The following is a 23,513-nucleotide window of genomic DNA, read 5'->3' on the forward strand; positions in this document are numbered from 1 at the left end:
GTGTATATATATATATATATATATATATATGTATATATGTATGTGTGTGTGTGTGTGTGTGTGTGTGTGTGTGTGTGTGTGTGTGTGTGTATTTAAGATAATAAAAAAATGTATTGTGTAAAAATGACTAATAGTTGTTGTTTTTTAATGCAAAGTTTATTATTTATTCACATAATTATTAAAGTTTTTTCAACATTTGTCATGCCATTTTTATATAGATTAGTTTTACGACTGATGTGTTGGTAATTAGTAAACGAGGTAGCTTAAAGGTAGTCAAAATTCCTTTTATACACACACACACACACTCACACACACACACACACACAAATTTGATGGTGAAAACAATTCCGTTGTAGCTGTGTCGTTTTGTGTTGATTTTTCAACTGTACATAAGCCATTATATAGCTTTTAAATGCCACTGGGGCACGTTGACACAGAATGTCCTTCTGTGGAGTAAACCAGGCTGTAGGTCAGTAATATTCACACTCATTTCGTTTTGTTTTGTAGTCTGTTTAAAAAAGAAACTTGACGATAGAATTATTCACTGAACATATTCACAAAAAAATTCTATAAGGGTGTACGACCACGAGGGGGCGCTCAGTAAATATCAATTTAACATTCAATTTTACGAATTGAATTGACTCATATTCGTTCAAGGTCAACGTGAGCACTGAATAATGAGCCGACTCAGTGTTATTGCGCTCGTTTATTCAGCAAGATCTATACGTTAACCGAAACTGCAGGGAGCCCGGACCGCCTGGGGATGCCCGTTCCTGGGGACCCAAATGGGGGATCACCTCATTTCCATAACACGAGGACAGGACGAGCGCGTGACAGACAGACACTTGTGATCTCTGGAGCGCTGCACGTCACGGCCTGCGCTCGTCACCAGGCGCCGGGAGAGGGGGTGTGTTTAACGGGGCACTTCATTCATAAATACAAACAGGTTTAACAGCCAGTGTCCCAGAGAAGATCGGGGAATCGTTTGCGAGCGTTTTGTCTCATGGACCTCGTGAATTATAGTTAGGTGAGTTTTGTCGGCTTGTCGTCCTTCATTCACGCTGCTTTTGTTTCCGTGACGAGCGTCTCGGTCTTCGTGCTTATTCTTGGAAATGATGGGAGTCTAAAATGCGGAAAACAGACATGGTTATCGATAGAATAGCATTAAGGATTGGGATTGCGATTTAAATATGGGTTTGTGGGCTACCGCCTGTCTGATGATGATCATATCGCTGTTATTTCAGTTTATTCATGAAGACTAACTAGTATCTTATATTACTAATGCTTTATAAATTACTAGTGAGTGGTCCAATACTGACCAGTAGCATAACTATTAATTTAAATCTAATGCTTATCTCAATATCTGCTCAATATATTTTTCCTTTTTGACTTATCACAATTGTTACTCTATCTGTCTATCTATCTATCTGTCTGTCTGTCTGTCTATTATATTAATAGTGTCTAAAAGATACTAATATCTACTCAGTTAGTACTAGGAAAACTGAAGAATTAACATTTTACCAGTGTTATCATTGAGATACAAATAAGTTTTTAATAATATTTCGAATTTATATTTATATATATATATATATATATATATATATATATATATATATATATATATATATATATATATATATATATATGTATAGTTAAAGTTTTAGTCATTGTGTTTTGTACCATTTTTTTTTTCAGTTTATATATACAATTGTATGTATATATTTTTATTTTTAGTCATTTTGGTACAATGGCTTAAACTACATACAAATGGAAAAAAATATGTATTTAAATGAATTATTATTTTTTAATTAAATTAAACTATTATATATGTTATTCTATGTATTTTACTTCAAGAGACAAATACTTTTTTATGGCTTTAGTTTTAGTTAACTAAAAGAACCCCAGTAGTTACAGGTAACTAAAATAAATACAGGTCCCTGATAAATATGGGTAAAAATTGAATAAATACCAGCAACAATTTGAGTACAGCTTTGAGTACTCGTGTGAATAAATTATATATTTGAACCAAATAATAAAGTATTTCGAAGTGAAATAAAATGAAATTTGTTGGATGATCAGTAGTGATTCGGGAAAAAGGATCATTCTTGGTATTTTATTACTTACTAGTGCCTAACCATGAATTAATCATGAAGAAACTAGTTATTACATAATCAGAAATTAATGTTAACACGTAAATAATTTATTACAAGTTCTATAAATAATGTATAAGAAGTGTTTATAGCGAGATTTTTAAATGTATTACACCTCCGCAGGAGCTGCCAAGAGTATATGTTGCATAACGTTCATGAGAGTTGTTAGAGACTGTCAAATATATTTCGTCAGGTAACCTAAAACGAGAACTCAAACGAACAAGTTTTAAGTCAAAATATAACCAAATCTACTAAGGCTACACCAACAAAGGTTGTCTTTAATGTGCATTTTGCACGATTTAATTTTTTTTTTTTTTCACAGTCAAGCTAAATATTTCACTACAAAGAGAATTGGTGAAAACCAAATAAATCACAAGTAAATTGACGGTTACAAAGTGATTAAAAAGGGAAATCTGTCAATGCCATTAAATATAAAAGAACAGCTCAGAACGGTTCAATCCAGTCTCAGTTGATTTGTTTTAATAACTATAACTAATAATGCACTACATTAGGTGTCTCTGTGAACACTTTAACAGCATTATGCATTCGAAACACACACACACACACACAAACAGCTTAAATGTTCTCAGGAATGCTAAAGACCCTGAGATGGAGAAAGAGAGAGAGAAGCTGTGAAAACAGGTAGGTGGGCAGGAGCAGGATGAGTATGCAGCAGGAGCTGAAAGCTTTGCAGTCCGAGCTTTCAAACACACTGCTATCTCTGCATCTTTTGCACACAAACACATGCTGCTTTCAAATAATGGGAGAAAAGGCAGCATCGCAGCATTAAAGAAACGAGGACTGCTTGGGAGGTGAGTGCAGGAGTTTTCATGCAGAAAGCTGTGGTGTTGATGGTATCAAGGGGCGCATATGCTGCCGGGCCTCAGCCAAAGAGGAAATGAAAAGGGATTTTTGGGGTGAAAGGGTGACAGTTTGTCACAGAATTCTGTAAGTATGTGTTTGTATGTACAAGAGTTGCATTCAAATACATTTAGAAGGAGTTTAGGTACTGTATGTCTGTTTAAAAGCTGAATATTTAAGGAATCAGTCAGTTCAGGGATGCATTTGGTTTATTTTCCTCGTGAAGGAGAATTCAAATCCTTCTTTAGTGCCATAATTGGCTTCAAAGCAGCTGGCTGACTTCCTGTAATGTCTTCCTCAGGGGGGACGCTCTCTCTGGATTGGACCATGAGCAATGAGTCTGCCATATGGCCACACCAGAACAGAACTTACCCCACCGTAAGTACTTGTGTGTGCTTCTCCTTCCTGTGCTGGGAACTCTCATTACGCCCAGTCCCTTTTTTCGCCGCGCTATCTCCAGCCATGCAAATTGAAAATATCCTGTTCTGCGTCCCTCGTAATTGGATCCACCGCAAGATCTAAGCAAATTAGCCCTTGCGAGAGAACTTTGACTCAGACGATGTGACAGAGAGCACCGCAGTCCCAGAGTTACTGTCAGGAACTTCAATTACTGGCATCATTGGGTTACAATAAAGACATTCATTTCGGAATAGTGACTCATTCCAGGATCCTCTGGGATTCTGGACGTTATAAATATATAGTTTATTATTTGTTTACTCACCTTCATGTTGTTCTAAACCTGTATGAGTGACTGGCTTCAAAAGGGAGAAATTTTGAAGAACGTCCTAGTTGCTCTTTTGCAAGCCATTACAGTGAATTGGCAATGAACATTTCAGTCTTCTATAAAGATGAATAAGCACCAGAAAAGGATCAACATGCTCTATATTTTGTGTCTTCTGAACTCATATTGTAGATTTGTTTGAGGAACAGAAAGAAGTAGTGATATCTTAAAAGCCAGGCTTTTCTTTGAATCAACTGGAAAAAAAAAACTTATCCATTTGTGTTTCATAGGAGACAGAAAGTCATACAGGTTTGGAACAATGTGAGGGTAGGTAAATAATGACAGAATTAGCGGTGCAACAAATATTATTTTACAGAAACTTAAAAAAAAAAATCATTTAGCCGATAACTTGAACCGAAAAAATAACCACTCGATATTTTAGCCAAACTAATTTTATGTACTACTCTAGGATAAATTTTGTTTTTTTTTTTACTGGAATTTAGTGCATCTACAGATGACAGAATTATAATTGTTGGGTGAACTATCTCTTTAAAGGGATAGTTCACCCAAAAATTAAAATTTCCACATTGTTTACTCACCCTCAAGCCATCGTAGGTGTATATGGCTTTCTTCTTTCAGACAAATGCAATCGGAGTTTAAAAAAGAAAAAAAAACTGTCCTGGCTCTTCCCAGTTTTATAATGGCAGTGAAAGGAGATTTTGAAGCCCATAAAAGTGCATCCATCCATCATAAAAGTGCTCCACATGGCTATGAGCCAATGTATTTGTGTAAGAAAAGTATCCATATTTAATATCATATAAACAGTAATCTCTAGCTTCCGTTAACTGTCGTACACATGTTCACAAGAGAGTGGCTGAGTACTTTTTTTTTGGATGCACATAGAAACATCTCTGCTTGCTTGACTTTAAAATTAACCCCTAGACTGCTGTTTCATGTTTATTTTGAATAAACGTTTTTGGGGTTATCCCAGCATAGCATGGTTATTTCAGTCTCTTTGAATAATGTTTTTCGACTTCAGTAAAAGCAGGTAATTTAGATATTACACAGTTTTTAGAAAACACTTTGTTGGATTTGAATGGAGTTTCAGTATCATTTTGTTTTGTTTTAATTAATTGATGTTGCATTATCATTATATCAATTCTGGGATCCTTAAAGCACCAAAACGGCAATGGTTTTCAGAAGATCAACAGAAAAAAAGTTCAGAATGTGAACTTTTAAAAGTGTGAGCTATCGTTTCGTCCATCCATTTTGCTGTCCCTTCTGAAAACCAGTTAGCCTGGTTATTCTTGAGACCTCCACAATGATGCTACTGTCCAAGAAACAGTTCCCAGTTTCTCCACTGAGAGCATCCTTCGCTCTTGCCAAGCTGGATTAACGGCAGACTCCGTGATAAATAGCTTTCTTCCATTTATAGTTTAATGAAGAGAAATCAGTCTTCCAAACTCTTAATAACAAAGTAATAGACCTGAACAGTGGCTGGTAATTAGGATGTTCTGCTCCACCTTTGAAACACTGCATAATGTAAGATGTTCTTGTTCTTATGCTCTTCTTATTTAGCATTCTTACCATTGAACATCTCTTCGGGGACATGAACGAAGATGACATTTAAGCAGGTGGCAGGGCGAGAGGTGTTGAATGGCTCTGTGCTTTGAAGTTTTTGAGGAAGGAGACTTTTGTGTCTTAAGGTCTCCGCCTCTAGATCTTTCTAAACTCGTCTTTGGCGAGGTGAACACTGTACTTAACATCTCAACTCAGAAACAAAAGCCCCCACACCTGAAGGTCCTTCTCTCCAGAAACTGGGCTTTATGTAGTATTACCAGAAGGACCACTCTTGAACAAAGGGCTTTTATGTCTATGTCAGTAAAATGATAACAATTAAGTTATTTTTGGGGGGAGGGGCTGGGTTGAGACCTGAAAAGGTTGCACAGTAGAATTTGGGAAACCTATATAATGTTAAAATTGAAGTCATGCGGTTGGAGAAGGACTTTCCATTTTTTTTTCTCTCTCTGGTGTTTACCTAGGACGTCCCGCTGTCATCAGGGACACAGAATGGCTATGTCCTCCTGCTGGTCCTCTTGTCCGTCTTTGTCGGGGGGACGCTGGTCCTACTCTCTGTCCTTCTGATTGTCTGTCGCCGGTATTGTGAAGGGGACAGACGCCATGCATGGTAAGAACAACCCCTCGCAACTTATGCATTCACAGGCCCCAATACATATTTGGTTCTGGAAGAATATTTATGTCAACCAATCAGATTTATTATTTTTTTGTTTATTTTAGGGATTTTAATATTTCTACATAGCATTTCCCATTTTGTTCTTTGTCCCTAAAAAAAGTAATGTGGTGCGATTAAATTTATATACAGTATTTAAATAATATACTACATTCATATAAGTTGGCAGTAGTAATGGTTATTTTATTATTAGCTTTATATACTATTACAACATTTATTAATATTTTGAATATATATATATATATATATATATATATATATAATTATTATTATTTTTGTTTTAATTTTTTTCCACTTAAAATTGATTAGATTAATTAGTTTAGTAATTTTAAGTTTAAATTTTAGTAAATTTTAGTACACCAAGGCATCATATATAATTTTTGTAAAGTTTTTCATGTAAAATGTATATTTTATTGTATTTTAATTCAGTTTCAGTTTAATTTACTGAAAATAATTATAATTCTTTCATAGTACAGTAGTACAGTTAAAGGTTGAAATATGGTTTAATATGAGTTTGCACCGTTTATTTAGTTGCCAAGGCAAAATGTATAAATTCTTTTAAATTTTTAAAGCTGTTCATTTAATATTTAATACTTTTTAACGATAAATATTTAAAATTTTAATATTTAATTTAGTTATAGTACACTGATGATAGAGTAAAAGGTTTTTAAATAAATATTTTTTAAACCCTTAAATGTTTGTAAAATATCAAAAAATCCATGTTAGCATATTTAATTAATAATACAATCTTGGATTTTTATTTTTATTTCCATAATTGGTTGCACTGCCTGACAGATGGTCGCACCAAATGATAAGACCGCATGAGGTTAAGGGTAGAATGCTTTCACGCAAGACAAGTTTTTACATTTAATAAACACATAAATGTAAATGTAAAGTTCCAATAAAAAGAGAAAATGCGTTCTGTGAATATTGAGAATATACATTATGATTGTTGCTTACAGTGTGATGTTTGCATGTTGACAGATGATGCGTATGATTGCATTTGACACTAAATTCTACGTCAAATAAGACCGTAACGCAGAGATTCAACTGGAATTAACTGTTCCCCTCGTGAAGCCGAGGATGCTCAGCCTTGAAAATGTTTTCTGTGCACATTCGTCACAGCCTGGCTGTATTTCTCAGCGGTGTAGAGTCTGCCTGCTCTCCAGGCTCACACAAATGACGAGTATAATGAGATCTCATAGCAGCCATCAGCCACGATAAATCACTCATGGTGCTCTCTAGCCAACACCCGCTAAAACAAACACACACACACACAGTTCACTGTGGTTATAGGACTGGAAACTCATTTCCAGTTTCTCATTACTTACAGTGCCTATTGGCGAACGAAACTGTATACTGTGGTAATAAAGCCATTGTTTTTATTGTGCCTATCATACGGCATTTATTTAGATGTCAACGCAGGTGAAAGTGAATGAGGTTTGTTCTCACAATTATTCGCAGCTGGGACATTTTTAAAATCTGGTGACTTTGCGTAACGTTTAAAGACCCCATAAAATCACATTTTGGGAGGACAACTCGATTGGTTTCAATTGCATCAAAAGCCATGAACCGTGATTTACTACACTTGGTGGAGAAACAGTTTTTCCTCAGAAATTGCTAGTAAATTTCACGTTTGATTAGAAGGAGATGAAAAGTAACACAATCAATGAAACATTGGGGGAGGGGCATTCTCATTCTCAACAGCATTTGATTGGACACAAACATGTAGTGCACAAAGACATCATCAGTAAATTTGCGTTATTTATTTATTTATTTATTTATTTTTTAAGAAAAAGACTGTAAATTGTGGCTATGGACCACAAAACCAGTCTTCAGTCGCTCACTGGGGTATATTTGTAGCAATAGGCAAAAATAAAACATTGTACAAGTCAAAATTGTAGATTTTTAATTGATGCCAAAAATCATTAGGATATTAAGCAAAGATCATGTTCCCTGAAGATATTTTGTACATTTCCTACTGTAAATATATCAAAACTTAATTTTTGATAAGTAATATACATGGCTAAAAACTTAATTTGGCATTTAGATTTTTTGGCACCCTAAGATTTCCAATTTTCAAATAGTTGTATTGGCCAAATATTGTCCTCTCCTAACTTATTTATCCAGCTTTCAGAGGATGTATAAATCCCAGTTTTGAAAAATGTACTTTATGACTGGTTTTGTGGTCCAGGGTCACAATAATGTTTACTATAGTATACAGTACTAGAATATAGTTTACCTTAAATCTAGTACACATGGATTAAAATAACATAATCTTAAATTTAATTTTGAGTAATATATCTATTTTTTTATTTCCTTGTCCAAATTTAAATGGGATGTACTTCTCCACAACTTTTGTATCATTTCCAAACTTTTTAACATAGAAAAAAAAAAAACATTGTATACTATTATAGTATTACACCTTTATATAGAGTTGCCTGACGTTTTGTATTTATTCATTTTCCTTTTTGAGTGAAGTCCAAGGAACTTGTTTGTCACCATATTTTGAGAAAGCCCCAGTTCTGCGTCTTATGAATGAGATTAACATGAATTTGAATTTGACTGGTTACGTGTTTGCATTGAAGGTTCATTGTTTGCCTCAGGGCTAGCGATGACACCGAGAAAAGTAATACCACCTATGTGGAGGAGGCCCAGCCAGTGCATGGTGAGAACTACACTAAAAAAGTTAATGTTCATGTTACATGTCAACCTCCCGGTTACAGTTATTTATGAAAAGATGTAAATCATTTGCATGTGTATTTGCATAGAGCTTCGGGGGAAAGTGTCAAGGTCAAGTTAAAGTGACAGTTTCACATACAGTACATCAACTGAGGGCATCATGTGAAAAACAAACATGTCCTCTGGTCTAATCTGGCTCTCCCTGCACAGAGATTACGATTCGCGTCGATGAGTCAGATTGCCTGTCGGCAGCCAGCTCCCACGACATGGAGACTGAGCGTTTCCTCTCCACGGGCACGACCGGCCGCCGGGTCTCCTTCAACGAAGCAGCGCTCTTCGATCACAGCAAGAAAACACAGGAGAAAGGTCGAAGGTCAGCCACCCACTCACTCATACCACCCACTCTAGACACACAGCGCTCACTACCGCAGCAGACTGCAGCTTTCATTACTCATGTGTGCGGTTTACATTTACATCTGGCCTTGTCAGATGCATGAGCTGTTGATGAATAACATGCATTAACTTGTTTGTCAACATCAAGATTTGGGGTTAATGTTATAGTAGGAAATGTTATATAAAAAAATCTTGCATTTAGATATATATAAATAACATTTCTCTTTATTTGTAATATCATAAAAATGCATAGTAATAACAACAAATTATTAATATCAATAATATTAATTCTTTCATATACACACATTGTGTTTGAGATGTTCTTCAAAGTAATAAAGAATTGTTATTAATATATATATATATATATATATATATATATATATATATATATATATATTAGGGATGCACGATATTGGATTTTGGCCGATATTCGATATGCCGATATTTTCAAAATAATTTTGGCTGATGCCGATACCGTTACATATAAACATTTTCGCCTGATATATTTAAACTTTAATTTTACTGAAGAGAAATCCATGTATCTCTTCTGTACTGATTCTACCATAAATGTATTATTTTACAAATGTAGACAGACATTCACACCTGAAAAACAGGTCAATTAATTCACTTGGAGAATATCGGTTTGGCTCATCGGCAGAAATATTCATATCGGCCAATACCAATGATGGTCATTTTAAGCTTTTATCGGCCGATACCGATGTTGTGCCGATATTATCGTGCATCCCTAATACATATATATATATATATATATATATATATATATATATATATATATATATATACACACACACACACACACACACACACACACACACATATATATATATATATATACACTCACACACACAGTATGCATATAAAAAATAAATAAATAAATAAAGGACTAAATGCATTACATATTTAAATTGAGATGTACTATTTAAAAAAAATACAAAAATAAAAATGTCATATCTATGCATACATTATTGCCTAAAAATTATTACCCAATCATTCAATTTTTTACATAATTTTTTTTATAATATTTTGTAAAACAAATGTGTCAAAATTAAAAGAATAACATGATTTATATTTATATATATTTATATATATGTAGTTTTTTATAATAATGGGGGTTATGTATAAATCTGTTTTTAGAGCAGTATGCAAATTAGACAGTTTCTTTGGTCGACTACATTTCACAATGCAATTTGTCTACCAGCTCAGTTAACACATCTTCAACTATCTGAAAGACGTTTTCAGCAAGAACTCCTGTGATATATTTGTCTTGTTAATTTATAATGAAGTGATAGATCCAGCATCCAGTATGTGTCATGTTTTCCACCTCACCTCAGGTACACGCTTACGGAGGGCGACTTCCATCACTTGAAGAACGCGCGGCTCACCCACCTCCATCTCCCTCCACCCGCCCTCCAGATACTCACCATCCACGAGTGTGAGTCATCAGAGAACAGTATTGCCATGACGACGCGCCCCGTCGCTAAATCCAGCCTCTCCATTTTTCAGGTGACAGCCACATTGCTCTCCTAATAGGAGAATATGATGTCAGTCACAACAAGGGCAGCATGAGATCATATTTTTCTAGGTCAGTTAAAAGCATTGAGGTCATGATGGATTGTCAGTTTGTTAAGTAATGTGTTGTGTAAATAGACGTTCATGCAGTTGGGAAATTGATTTATCTGCATGTAGATATTGGGGTCATTTAATGTTATAACATGTTAGCTTTTACTTCTATGTTACTTTAGCCATGTAAGGATGAAGAGAGAAGTTATGAATCCTACTGTATCTCTCAAATTGTACCTTATTTTTTAACCTAACCAGCTGTTATTGATGTGATCCTTGACAAGAAATTGTCTTTGTTCAGAAAAGAGTAATAATCTAGTAAATGTTTTACTATGTACACTGGATAATGACTACTATTTAAAAAAAAAAATCATCTATATTATCAGTTGGGGTCAGTAAGAGTTTGTTTTGTGAATGAAATTAATACCTTTATAAAGATTTATATTTAAAATAAATGCTGCTTCTCTGACTTTTTTATTTATTAGAGTTTCTGCAAATTATTAAGCAGCACAATTGTTTTCAGCATTGATAATAATAAGAAATGTTTCTTCAAATCAGCATAGAATGATTTCTAACGGAGTAATGATGATGAAAATTTAGCTTTGACATAAATTACATTTTAAAATACATTCAAAATAGAAAAGAGTTGTTTAAAATGTTAATAATATTTCACAGGTTTTACTGTTTTTGCTGGATTTTAACAAATAGATGAGCACAAGTGAGTTCTTTAAAAAAAAAAAAGGAAAAAAAGTACATTCCAAACATTTCAATGGTTGTGTATTTTCTTCAATTTAATTTATTTTCACGATTATTGGTCAGAATAACTCAATAAATGTGTTTATAATTTATTAATTTGTCTAATCAAATAGCAAAAAAAAAAAAAATTTACAAACTGAGTATATGGTAATATGCTTTGGCGAATATTATACTATTGCGTTATTCCACAAGGTAGCCCCTCCCACAGTCAAATATCATTGGTCCAAAACTCTGCTTGCATTGCTATATTAAACATTTTTTTAATGCAAGAGTGCTAACTTTTTAAACTTGAATGTGTGAGGCTTCAGGTGTCATTCGCTTCAAGTCTTTTTAGCTAAATAAAAACTCTCCGTTATGCTGCTTGATATTGCAAACTAGCATTTCGTATAATATTATTTCAATTCTGTATATATTGTAATCATAAACACACTACGGAGCCCCGCACATGACATGCAAGAAAAAATAAATAAATTTTGCGCACAATTTACTAATTTGTTCCCTCAATGAACTAAATGTACGATTTAGCATATCGGGAACGAATTAGTAAATCATGCGCACAATTTATAAATCTAGTGAACGAAATAGTAAATTGAGGGAACGTTTTAGTTCATTGAGGGAATGAATTAGTAAATCGTGCACACGATATAGGCTACTATTTTTTCCTGCATGCCATGTGCGGGGCTCCATAACACACTGGTTTGTAGCACAAATGGTTACTGTAAATTACTGTTCTAATTACAGTTATTCTGCATGTTATTTACCTATAGCAACTAATAAATCGGAAGTCCTGCACACTCTGAATTCTTTAAAATTAAAATCTGAAATCTTCAAGATAATAACCGGCCCTTGTGTTTGTCACGTGCACAGCCACCAGTGTGTTCACTGCCCCAGACTGGTCTCAGTCCCAGCTCTGCCCTTCCTGGCGACGCTCTCAATTCCACTGTGGACAAGATGTTCTGCGAGAGCATTACAGTGGCCAGTCCTGAGCTGTCCAGCCCATGTTTAGTGAGTCACACACACTGATACACGCACTCACTGACACATCATATCACACAATCCATGCAAGTTTATTTGAGTCACAAACACGTGCTGAATGCATAACAGCAGATTATCCGATTGTTCATTTGTGTTTTGCATTTATGTAATCTTGCGAACACAAACAGATGGAGGTCAGAGGAGGAGTTGGGAAGAGCACAGGCATCATGGGTAATGGTAGAGAGGGTGTATCAGCCTCATCCACGGCCCTGTCCTCCTCTGGCGGGGCCCCACAGGGACCCATGCTGCAGTTCTTCACCAAGCTCCGGCGACACGCCAGCCTGGAGGGAGCGAGTCCCTACTTCAAGATCAAGAAGTGGAAGTTCGACAGCAGCCAGAGAGCTTCAAGTCTAGACATGAGAGGTCAGTGACACATCCAGGAACTGGCAGCAGATTAGAGAGAGCGTCCGGTGTGAATGTAGGGCGATAATTTTATACTAATAATCAGACTTACTTTGCTAATGAAATGTGTCTTGTTGTTTAAAGCCATATTTCTTAAATATAAAGCCAACTACATTTTTTAATGGACTATGCTGATTAAAACAGTTTAGTTTCAGATTCTTTTGAATTTTGATATTATTAGCAGTGCTTTATCTTTAATTATCTTTAGAGTATTTTATTGTATTTTAAAGCCGTGCGTTTTAAGATGAGAAAAATTTAAATATTTTATGTTTTAATTTATTTTTTAAAAGGCAAATAATGAAAAATGTTTTATTTAAATATACAACACTGTTGAAAAGTTTGGGGTCTCTAAAGATTTCTTCAATGTTTTTAAGAGAAGTCTTTTATACTCACCAAAAAAAAAAAAAAACGTTAATAATGTGAAATATTTTTACAATTTAAAATAACTGTTTTATATTTTCATATGTTTTAAAGCATAATTACTTCCTGTAATGGTAATCCTGAATTTTCAGCATCAATACTCCATTTTTCAGTGTCAAATGATCCTTAAGAAATCATTGCAATATGCTAATTTGATCAGGTTTTTACAACATATTTTACCATTTAACATTTTTGTGGAAACCGTGACACTTCAAAGAACAGCATTTATTTGAAATCTTTTGTAACATTAAAAATGTCTTTACTGTTGCTTTTGATCAGTTTCATGAAATTATAATTATTATTTTTGGTACATATTTTTTATTTATTTAAACATTTGCATATGCTGCTTGATTATATATCCACACTTAAGTTAAAGTAAAGATATATTACCAGAAAATGACTTTGGTAGAAGTTAAAGTAGAATATTACTTGGGTAAAAGTTTTAAAGTATGTTGTTTATTATGTATGAAAAGTGTATATATATATATATATATATATATATATATATATATATATATATATATATATATATATATATATATATATATATATATAAACTTAAGTGTTAAAAGTAAAAGTACAAGTAAATTCAAGATAGAAAATGAGCAAATAAATATAAAAAATTGTTCTATAAACAGTTAGAGAAGCAAGATTGTGTTCAGTTTAACTCTTTCTTCCATTTTGTATCTTCGGGTTCGCATTAGAGCCACATCATCTGATACGAAGACTCTTTCATTCCAACATAAGAAAACTGTTTTTGCAAATATGGAATCTGCATCTGAAGTGGCAATTAGATTAATATACACGGACTGTTTAATGCAGCTCAGAGGGGACGGGGATGAATTTAACCAGCAGTTACAAATGCATAAATAATGTTCGCTATTTTTATTAATGATTTTATCACAGCAAAAAAAAAAAAAAAAGAACAAAAAAAAAACCCATTAGCGCACACCCCAGCTCTGACTTAACTTGAAAATGAAATCAACAGCGGCTGTGCGAGATTTTTTAGGAGTCTTTTGTTTTCTTCCTACTTTATTTTGTAGTAAGTAACAAAGGATTATTACTTTGTTAAATTACACCACTGTAAGTATTACTGTAAATATCTCTGGATTTATCCTCTCAGGTCTGTCAGCATAAAAGGAAGTGAGAGAACACTTCTGTGGAAAGTACAGACAGCGTTATGAACCTGTGAAGCGATCAGTTTCCTAGCCTTAGGGGATGCAGAGCAATATTGAGTGTTTCTTTGCTTTTCATTTAGCAGCTGCATTGTGTATTACCTTGGAAAAATGATTGAAGATCTTAATAGAGTTTTAGTGCCTTCATGTAGCATGAAGCAAAGAAATGGTTCGGCTTTTGTGTGTGTGTAGCAGACTATAGAATAATCTCTCAGCCAAGATGAAGCTGCTGTATTTGAGTGCCAAGACTCGCTCTCAAGCAGATGGCCTGTTGACGCAGGGCTCTTCCATTCCAAACATCTTTTTCTTTTTTTTCTTTTTAAATGAGAGACAGCAAAAATGAGCGTCCCAAACACTCAATATTTTTTATTCTGTTAAACAACTTGATAATGATCAAAGCCATGCTTACCATCTAATGTACAGTATTTCCACTGTTGTATGCCCAGGATAACAAGTAAGATACATGTTACATTGTTAATGTGCTAATTATGTTTTCTGAATGCATTATACCTAATGCACTACATTTAGAAAGCAAAAAAAAAGAGAGAGGTGGAAATCCATTATTCTACAATTAGAAAATGAATTAATGAATTGTAAATGTTTTTAATGTTCCATATGCTATGTTGGTCTTATTTGTACTTGTTTTGTTTATATGTGTACATGTTATATTTGGCTATATATACCTATATTGGCCAGGATACTCCTGTAAAACTAGGTTTTTAATCTCAAAATCTTTTTCCTGGTAAAAAAAATAAAGGTAAAATAATAATAATAATAATAATAATAAATGTATATATTATTCATATATTATTCTATTATTATTACTTTATTTTATATTTAGATTATTTGTATTATTTCAAAGTAAAATACAAATAAAAAGATAATTATTTTCATTCATGAGATCCCTAGATATACACCCAAATGGAGTCAAACGAGATGCGAGTTTGCTAAAATATCTAATTAAGATATGATTGGATTCTTATCAAAACTATGAGATTAACATAGTGAGAAGTGAGAATTAATATATTTAGAATTTAAGAGCAAAGTCACAATTACCGATATTTTTCCACTAAAACTTTATTATTCAAACACTATTTCTGTAAAAATGGACTGAAATAACCGAAATAACTTACATTACATTAATTAGCCCTAGAAAACGTAAGGTTTTTCTTTCAAACATATTGCCGATCATTTGTTTTGTGTGGATATATTTATGCATTAATCATCAATAATTGTACCATGAAGAATAAGCGTAGGATAACAGCTGATTTACGACCAATTTGATAGTACAACGCAAATGTTGAACAATGAAATGCAACAATTGTACACAAATATTGGATATAGTGGAAAGGCAACTTTAAGAAAATATTTTCCAACTCTGCTAGAGTTAAACAATTGAGTTTTACCGTTTTCGAATCCATTCAGCCGATCTCCGGTTCTGGCGGTAGCACTTTTATCTTAGCTTAGCATAGATCATTGAATCTGATTAGACCGTTAGCATCTCACTCAAAAACGACCAACGAATTTCAATATTTTTCTATTTAAAACTTGACACTTCTGTAGTTACATTGTGTACTAATACCAACGATAAATGAAAAGTTGCGATTTTCTAGGCCGATATGGCTATAAACTATATTCATAATAATCAAGCAAAATTCATGGCATCCCCACAGGTTCCCCCAAGCGGAGGCAGTTCCAGCGGCAGCGTGCAGCCAGCGAGAGCATGAACCAGGAGGAGCATGACGCCCATCATATCGATCTCATCCAGTACATCGCTCGCACCAAGGATGTCACCTACTGCCCCACCCGGGCTAGTCCACATCTTCTACCCCCCCCTTCCACACCCCCACCCTCACTCGGCAGGTATTTTTAATTGCCTCCCCCATGGATTAGCTATAGTAACCATCTGCCTCACCACGCCTCATACAGCAGACCCCATTCCATGCTGGACTGATCTCAGCTCGCTGATCGCATTGCCTTATCATGGCATCATCAGCTTACAGTGCAAAAAGCTTTGCATTAGATTTGGAAATTGCTTCCTTTTCCATATGGGTAAATAGGTGTACATTTTGGTATTTTTAATTTGGTATTGGTTTGTATTTGTATTTTGCAAAATGTGCCAAGAAGTACAACACACATGTTTCTGAACATCAGTAAATTTGTTTACATTTGCTTACCTATTACAGCTGACATTACTGTATGTTCTCCTTTCGCTGTGTACTGGTCTCTTCAAATTAACCATCACAGAGTGAGTCACAACCATCTGTGCGCTAATGGAGGCATCTGTTTTAACATCTCTGATTCTGGGCTCAAAGCTTTAATGGAAAAAAAAAAAAATAAAAATATTTGAGATACACTAGCGTTCAATCGTTTGGGGACACTTTTGTTCAGTAAGAGCAAATGAAAGTTGACATTAAAGACATCTATAATTTTCAATGGATTTATATTACACAAAAACATAAAAAACAACATTCTATTTACCAGAGAATTCTGAAAAAAATCACAGTTTCCATAAAATATATAATAAAGTAGCTATAGTAGACTAGTCAGTTAGTAGGTTGACTGGATTACCTTAGTTTTAGATATAGCTAAACTGCAGTTTCTAAATTGTAGCAGTGCTACTTAAATTATAATTTTGAATTTTTTTGTGTGTTTTTTATTGGTTCTGGAGTGTTGCAGTTTTTAAATTTGAAATTTGAATATTAAATATTGTGAAACTATATATAAAAAAAAAAATAATCAAACAGACCCACACTGACATAAAACAGATTTTCGGCTACATTGAAGCTTTTTCTAAAGAAATACTGACTATATTTATGAAAACGATCTTGACTGATTTCATATGTGTACTGTTCCTCAGGTTAGAGGTGGAGGTGATGGTGGAGCCCAGCTGCAGCAGAGCGATGGGCCCCGGGGTGATCGGCCTCACCTCTGAGCCCCCGGATGAGAGTCTTGGAATGGGCTATCATCAGGAGAGTTTAGAACATCAGACCTTGTACCGTGATATCTGGACTCTTCGCGCGTCCCTCGAGCGGTATGTCTCATCCGACCAGAGCAGTAACAATGACAAAGACTCCATCCGTAGTGACGCAGACAGTGTGTGCTCTTTAAGGGGCAAGACCGAGATGGAAGGGCTGCCTAGGTACCCCTCACAGGATATTGAGGATGAGATGGAGGGGAATGCTGACGCGCCTCTAGATGAAGGACTGGAGAAAGGTCGCAAACAGGATAGTGTTGATTCTGAAAGGGGAAGTGATGGGGAGCCAGGGAACCGCAAGTTGCTCCAAATGGACAGTGGTTACGCCTCGATAGACGCACCTTCGCGTGCTCCCGAGGAGTTGCGACTGTTTGGTAGCAGCAGTAGCAGTAAGGATGGCTCCGCCGTGGAGCGTAGGCACTTCTTCAGTTCCGGTCACAGAGGGACCGTGTGCGAGAGCTTCGACACGGACATCTTCGACGAAGAACTCGAAGAGGAACCTGCGGGTGCCAACGGCGGTGTGGACAGAGTGGAAACGGACAAGAGCAGCATGCTCTGGTCCCCCTATGGCCAGATGTTCACTCAACGTGATGCTCAACCTCATCCCCCCATCCTTTCCCGCCGCGACTACAGCATCGATGAGAAAACAGAAGCACTCTTCTACGAGTTCTTACGGCACGACCCGCAGTTCGATCAGCAGGAGTCTCCACTGCGCTCCAAGCATCGTTCCAGGGTTCACCTGCGCAAGCAATGGCAGCGCTCCAAACAGTACAGCGACCCCGGCCAGCACTTCCAATCCTCTTTTGATCGGTACCGCACTCCGCTTCGACGTGGCGAAACAGTCAACTATCCTCTAGAGACTAGCTATCACAGCACACTCCCACGAATCATTAGTGCACCTGATGAAGAGAGCAGCGAAGGTGCAACCAGTACTCCTGAGACACCCAAGGCAGATCAGGATACCCCTACTGACGTGGATCCCTACATGATAAGAATATCTTCTAGCACCGGAAGCAGTGGAACCATCAATGAAAAGGAAGTCCTTGAGGCTTCGCAGCCCCTTCCAATGACTGAAATTGCTGAAGAGCAGTCGGTGGGCCAAGAAAACTCTAGACAAATGTTACCACCACCTGAGCCTCCCGATGAACGTTCACCCGAATGTACAAGCTATGGCCCACAGACAATCACAGAAGAGCTGAGCGACAAGTTAGCGGCTACTCTCGAAGAGCGGCTATACTCCGATCTCCGCAGGACCAGAGAAACGCCCGAGTGTAGTGTAGTGACTGTGACCTACACATCGCCCGATCACTGTCCAGTGTAGCATGTGGCTCCCTTCATCTCCTCATACAAGAACACTTTGTGGCAACTAGGTCCAAAGTTTTGATCAACATTGGCTCCGATCTGGAACAGGTTTGCTTTGGTCATTTAAATGGCGTCGAAATCATTGTCATTATGTCCTAGACCAGTGGTGTAGAGACATTTCTTCCATGCTCAGTGTTAAATAAATGGCAATTAAGGCTCATACCTCATGTTGCTCAACGCACCAAGTCTTAAACAAAATTAAATGTCAAAGTCTGTTATTAAAGCTCTCCATTTAGGTACTCGTTGACTTTAAAAGCCAATATTTTCTCTGCACTAGGTAATCCACTGTGAAATTGGGTGCTATTAGATTAAAGATTTATTAAATTTTTAACTGCATGAATTATATTGCAGTGCTGCCTATTCAGATGTCTGTTCATGACCCAAATTATTATTATTATTTATTTATTTTTTAAATGGTTTAAATGTATACCAGCTAGTCCTCCATTTAAGTTTTGGTTTCTGAAGATGTAATACTCAATAATATTTATAATTAGTATCTGCTTTTTGGTGTTGTTGTGTAGCTACACCTGCTTTCAGATTTAATAAATCAAATTTTAGAGAAAATATAATCATAATTGGGATAAACATTAGAAATGTCCTTTTATGGGTAGACATGTCTAAATATGTCACATAACCTGTATTTCAAAAACAACAGTGTATCTGAAACACCATGGCATTTGTCCCGATCCTAAGGGAACTTAAGTGTTTCCCAATTTAATTTCACAGTGTTTGTAAATTGGGTTAAATAAGATGGAATTAGATGCATTAAATCAATAGGAAAGTTAGCTTGTTCACCACAGACACGTTTGCAATCCATTATAAAGTGTCCTTTTTTCCTTTAATAGTATTATTTTATCATTGAAGTACTGAATGGCTAAAATTGCCTCTTAGTAAGATGCTATAATCTTTCGACTATTGAATTATTTTTATTATTATTGGGCTTTTCATCTTTTAAATGTATAATTAGTTTGTTCTGTATTGTTGATCATATCTGTGAGAATGAGAAATAGACATACTGTATATAGTGCCAAATTCTCGTCAGTTAATACCAAACTTAAACAAATAGACAAAAAAACACTGTAAGCAACAGATGGGGAAATAGGGAAAGAAAGAAAAACAGTCCTGCAAAATAACAATCACAGACATGTCTCTCTAAAGGTTTGAATCAGGCCCGAGATATTTGTATGAATTTCATTGTGTGAAGGGCATGCATTTTCTTGCATGTATTTCACAAAATGAGCTCTGTGTGTTTGTTAGCATTGCTTTTATGTGAAAATTACCAAGACGAGAATCCCTAGAGGTGGACAACTGCCTTTGGACAGAAGTTTTTTTTTATCATTTAAAGCAAATCCCACTGCCTAGCATAAGCAATTGCTGAATCTCGGTACATATTCCACCATTTACATAGAACCAAATTATTCCGATAAAATGGGATTCTAGTATTCCCATCTGTCAGCTCACAGTATGGATTGTGTTCTGTATCGATCCTTATGGGTTTGATCTTCTCGAAAGCTTGCAAACAAAAGGTTGTCCTTGGCAGATTCTCAGCTGTGATGTGTTAAAAATTCTATCATTGTGAAATGTGAGCGAAAAGGCCATTGGCCATATATAGAGGCTCTTGATTTAATGAAGAAAAACCTTGGGTAGCATCCACAGGCCTTGTCTATGAAAGCACACATTGTTTTGTGGCCTTTTAGGGTGATTGTTTGAGCTATTGAGTAGTTCTCAAAAATGTTCATGTACTATTTAGGGTACATCTAAAGTGCCGTCCAGAAATAAAAGGCTTTCATTATCTAGGTGAACAATGACTGATGTGTATTGGAGTAATTAACAATGCCATTGAAAAGAGAGCTTCAGACTAACTGATACTGCTGATTGATTGTTTCTGGTTAAATGAAACGTATTGACCATCTCACATAATCGGTATGGTGCCTTCCTGTGTGTTTAACATTTAATGGGATAGTTCACCCCAATAAATAAATAAATGAATCAAATTTTTCAAAAAATAAAATAAAAATAAAAAGTCCATGCAGTCCATAGTGTTTGGACCCCATTGACTTCCATTGTATGGACAAAAAAATATTCAAAATATCTTCTTTTGTGTTTAACACTTGAAAGGCAGTCATACATGTTCAGAATGACATGAATGGCATTAATTGAATAGGCCAAATTACCTCACTGCACTGCAGAAATATGAATTTGAAAAGTGGTACTTTGCATCAAATATATGTACACCAGTGTTAGCAATTACAAATCCAGTCTTCGGTTTTGATCAACTGTAATTCGTAACATGTCAGGGACAGTGAAATCTGTACAAAGGAAAGTAGAATTGTATATAAGCACAATGAGCTCCCAGGCAATAGAATAGTCTACAGTACGTCATGGATTAGACATAAAGCTAGTTGGGAACTTTGGGTGATATGTGCAAAATCAAATAGTCTGTTGGTTGATGGATTACTGCGTATAGATTTGCATGTGATGACAAATTAATGTTTAGCAGATCCAAAATGAAGCACCAGATGACAGATATTTTTAGACTCTGAGAATGAAAAGAAATAGACTTGGTACTAAAATATTGTAAAGTATTTTAAGGAGTCGGTTATTTTAGAAGTTCTGCTTTGCTGACTTAATGAGATTTTTTGCACATATTGGACAAAAAGGATTATTTCTATTGCTGACTATATTTCGATGAAAGAGAAAATATATTTATGTGCAAGGAAGAAAAATCTGTAAAAACCTGCTTGACTAATTACAAAAAAAAAAAAAAAAAAAAACGAAAATGAGAGAGCGATCTGGATCTCTTTGTTCTAGATCTGAGCCTTGAGGGACCAACCAATCGAAATGTTTATTTTAATGTTATGTTTTTCCAACTAGTCAATAAAGAATGATGCATTGCGATTTTGCCCGAGTCCGTTTAGTTTTTTCAACTCAAGATCAAGAGATTGTCAGCTCGCTGTGGCAAACCGTTATCAGCACCTGTCTATGTTCCACCCTGCCGTTCTCCAGTTTAGGTGCTGACATATCCCTTTGGGAACATCAAATATTCATATCAGCCAAGCTAATAAATTAAAGATGGCTGTACAGTCATTATGATTCTAAATAAATAGCAACCCCCGGTAACCAAGGTAAATGGGAACGGGCCTCTGAGCTTGTGATAGTGGCCATCAATCATTTGCATGACGACACAAACAAAGACCACTGACACATCTTATTAATTAATGTCCCTGTCCTGTACCGAATGATCCTCATCTGAATTGAAGATGACCTTAAAGAGGGCCTTAATTTTCTCAACTTTTTAGCAGAACACTACCTACCACTACCACTATGAGAGCCACAGCACTCTTTAAATCTTATTTGAGTAGAGTACTTTCAGCATGGACACACATGCAATTTATTGCATTTTAAGCTAAGTGAAACCTCATTTAGTACTTTGGAAAGGAAAGCTGAGTGAAGAAAAAGCCTCGGCTCACCCTTCGAAGCTTGGCACTCATTAGGATGACTGTATCCTGTGAAGCGTGCTTGGTGTACATATGCACTGCTCCAGGCTACAGAATATGTTGTGCTTCTCATCATCATAGTGATAGCACATATGGTTTCAGTGAAAAGCGTCTTCTAACACTACCTTTTTATAGTGGTCTACTAAGAGTAAACTGTCTCTTCAGCAAACTGACGAGATGAGAGGATGGTTTGCACTTGCATTCTTATCTGCACGTCGTTAATTTATTCCTAAAACGGAAGCATCAATTGTGCCTAGAACTGCTGCGAGATTCGAACTCACAGGAACAAATGGTGTCTGAAGTATCTCTGCTTCATGAAACACAATATCCTGTGCAATCCATTAAGCAGAGATGGCCAGTGAGTCACCAGCAATGCACAAATGAATGGAGATGAAATGTAACTCGCTCCCCACCCCATCCCATCAGCCAGAGCACTGCATCAACATTTCAATCAGCCCATTCCCTTCAGCGAGGGAAAGAGAGTAAGAGATAAAATGCATGGGAGACACCGGTGACTCAGACTAGTTAAGACACACTTTTATCAGAAGGTCATTCAGGCTCTCCTCTCCAATTAAGCTGTGCTAAAATGTTAAAAACTGGTTCCTTTTTGACGTACCAGACTTCAGAAGCATTGGAATCTATCTGCTAAGAACATTCCGGTTCAAATTACAACAGATCGCTTTCATATCTCATTTGTTTCTCCAATATGTATAAACGTGTGTGTCTGTTTGTGTCTCTGTATAATATTTATCTATATGTATGTATAACACTTATATAAATGTATGTATTTAAAAAACTTGACAATATTTTCTTAAAATTTTACCAAGACCAAATTATCTATGCTATATAATTAGCTATGTTATGCCTACATATATCTGTCCACATACATACATAAATGACACACACACATACAGTATATGAAATTATTTTATATCTATAAACGCACACATATAATATATAAAATACAATACATAATTACAGTTGTACATATATTAGTTAATACATTTTTCATTTGTTATTATATTAATCTATTAATACAATTATTACAATAATTAAAAACTCATAATACACCACCAAGACCAAATTCTCACAGCTTCTGACGTCACATAAAGAGCATCATCCTACATTTCAGAACACTTGGAATGAGATAAAACGCTGAGGGACTTTCAGATAAGTCTGAAAACTTTTAAACCTTGCCGATCGTTTGTGCATTTCCCTAATGCTTATGCTTCCTGCCATGTAATCCCCAA

At 35.5% G+C, this 23,513-nt stretch overlaps 1 protein-coding gene across 5 annotated transcripts; it reads left to right on the forward strand.

Annotated features, from left to right (window-relative positions):
• Positions 1-674: 674 nt before the first annotated feature.
• On the forward strand, positions 675-21,664 carry LOC127943371 (voltage-dependent calcium channel beta subunit-associated regulatory protein-like). 5 transcript variants are annotated; one of them, XM_052539771.1, is made up of 10 exons: positions 675-1,027; positions 3,313-3,389; positions 5,775-5,920; positions 8,572-8,651; positions 8,876-9,038; positions 10,411-10,582; positions 12,263-12,400; positions 12,559-12,793; positions 16,101-16,290; positions 17,288-21,664. In XM_052539771.1, exons 2-10 carry the CDS (start codon positions 3,339-3,341, stop codon positions 18,723-18,725), a joined length of 2,613 nt encoding a protein of 870 aa, XP_052395731.1. In that variant the 5' UTR covers positions 675-1,027; positions 3,313-3,338; the 3' UTR covers positions 18,726-21,664. The 5 variants fall into 5 exon arrangements, with proteins under 5 accessions (XP_052395731.1, XP_052395732.1, XP_052395729.1 ...); XM_052539772.1 differs by lacking the exon at positions 675-1,027 and adding an exon at positions 1,691-2,962; XM_052539769.1 differs by lacking the exon at positions 675-1,027 and having other exon boundaries at positions 2,969-3,389.
• The last annotated feature ends 1,849 nt before the right edge of the window (positions 21,665-23,513 follow it).

Source organism: Carassius gibelio, chromosome A22 (genome assembly GCF_023724105.1).
Source record: "Carassius gibelio isolate Cgi1373 ecotype wild population from Czech Republic chromosome A22, carGib1.2-hapl.c, whole genome shotgun sequence".
NCBI classification, from domain to species: domain Eukaryota; kingdom Metazoa; phylum Chordata; class Actinopteri; order Cypriniformes; family Cyprinidae; genus Carassius; species Carassius gibelio.

Bases quoted from the DNA above. Each gene is read 5' to 3' on its own strand.
- LOC127943371 (XM_052539769.1), top strand. From the start codon at position 3,300: ATGTCTTCCTCAGGGGGGACGCTCTCTCTGGATTGGACCATGAGCAAT. The intron at 3,390-5,774 runs GTAAGTACTTGT...GTGTTTACCTAG, and splicing joins AGAACAGAACTTACCCCACC to GACGTCCCGCTGTCATCAGG. The intron at 12,794-16,100 runs GTCAGTGACACA...GCATCCCCACAG, and splicing joins TTCAAGTCTAGACATGAGAG to GTTCCCCCAAGCGGAGGCAG.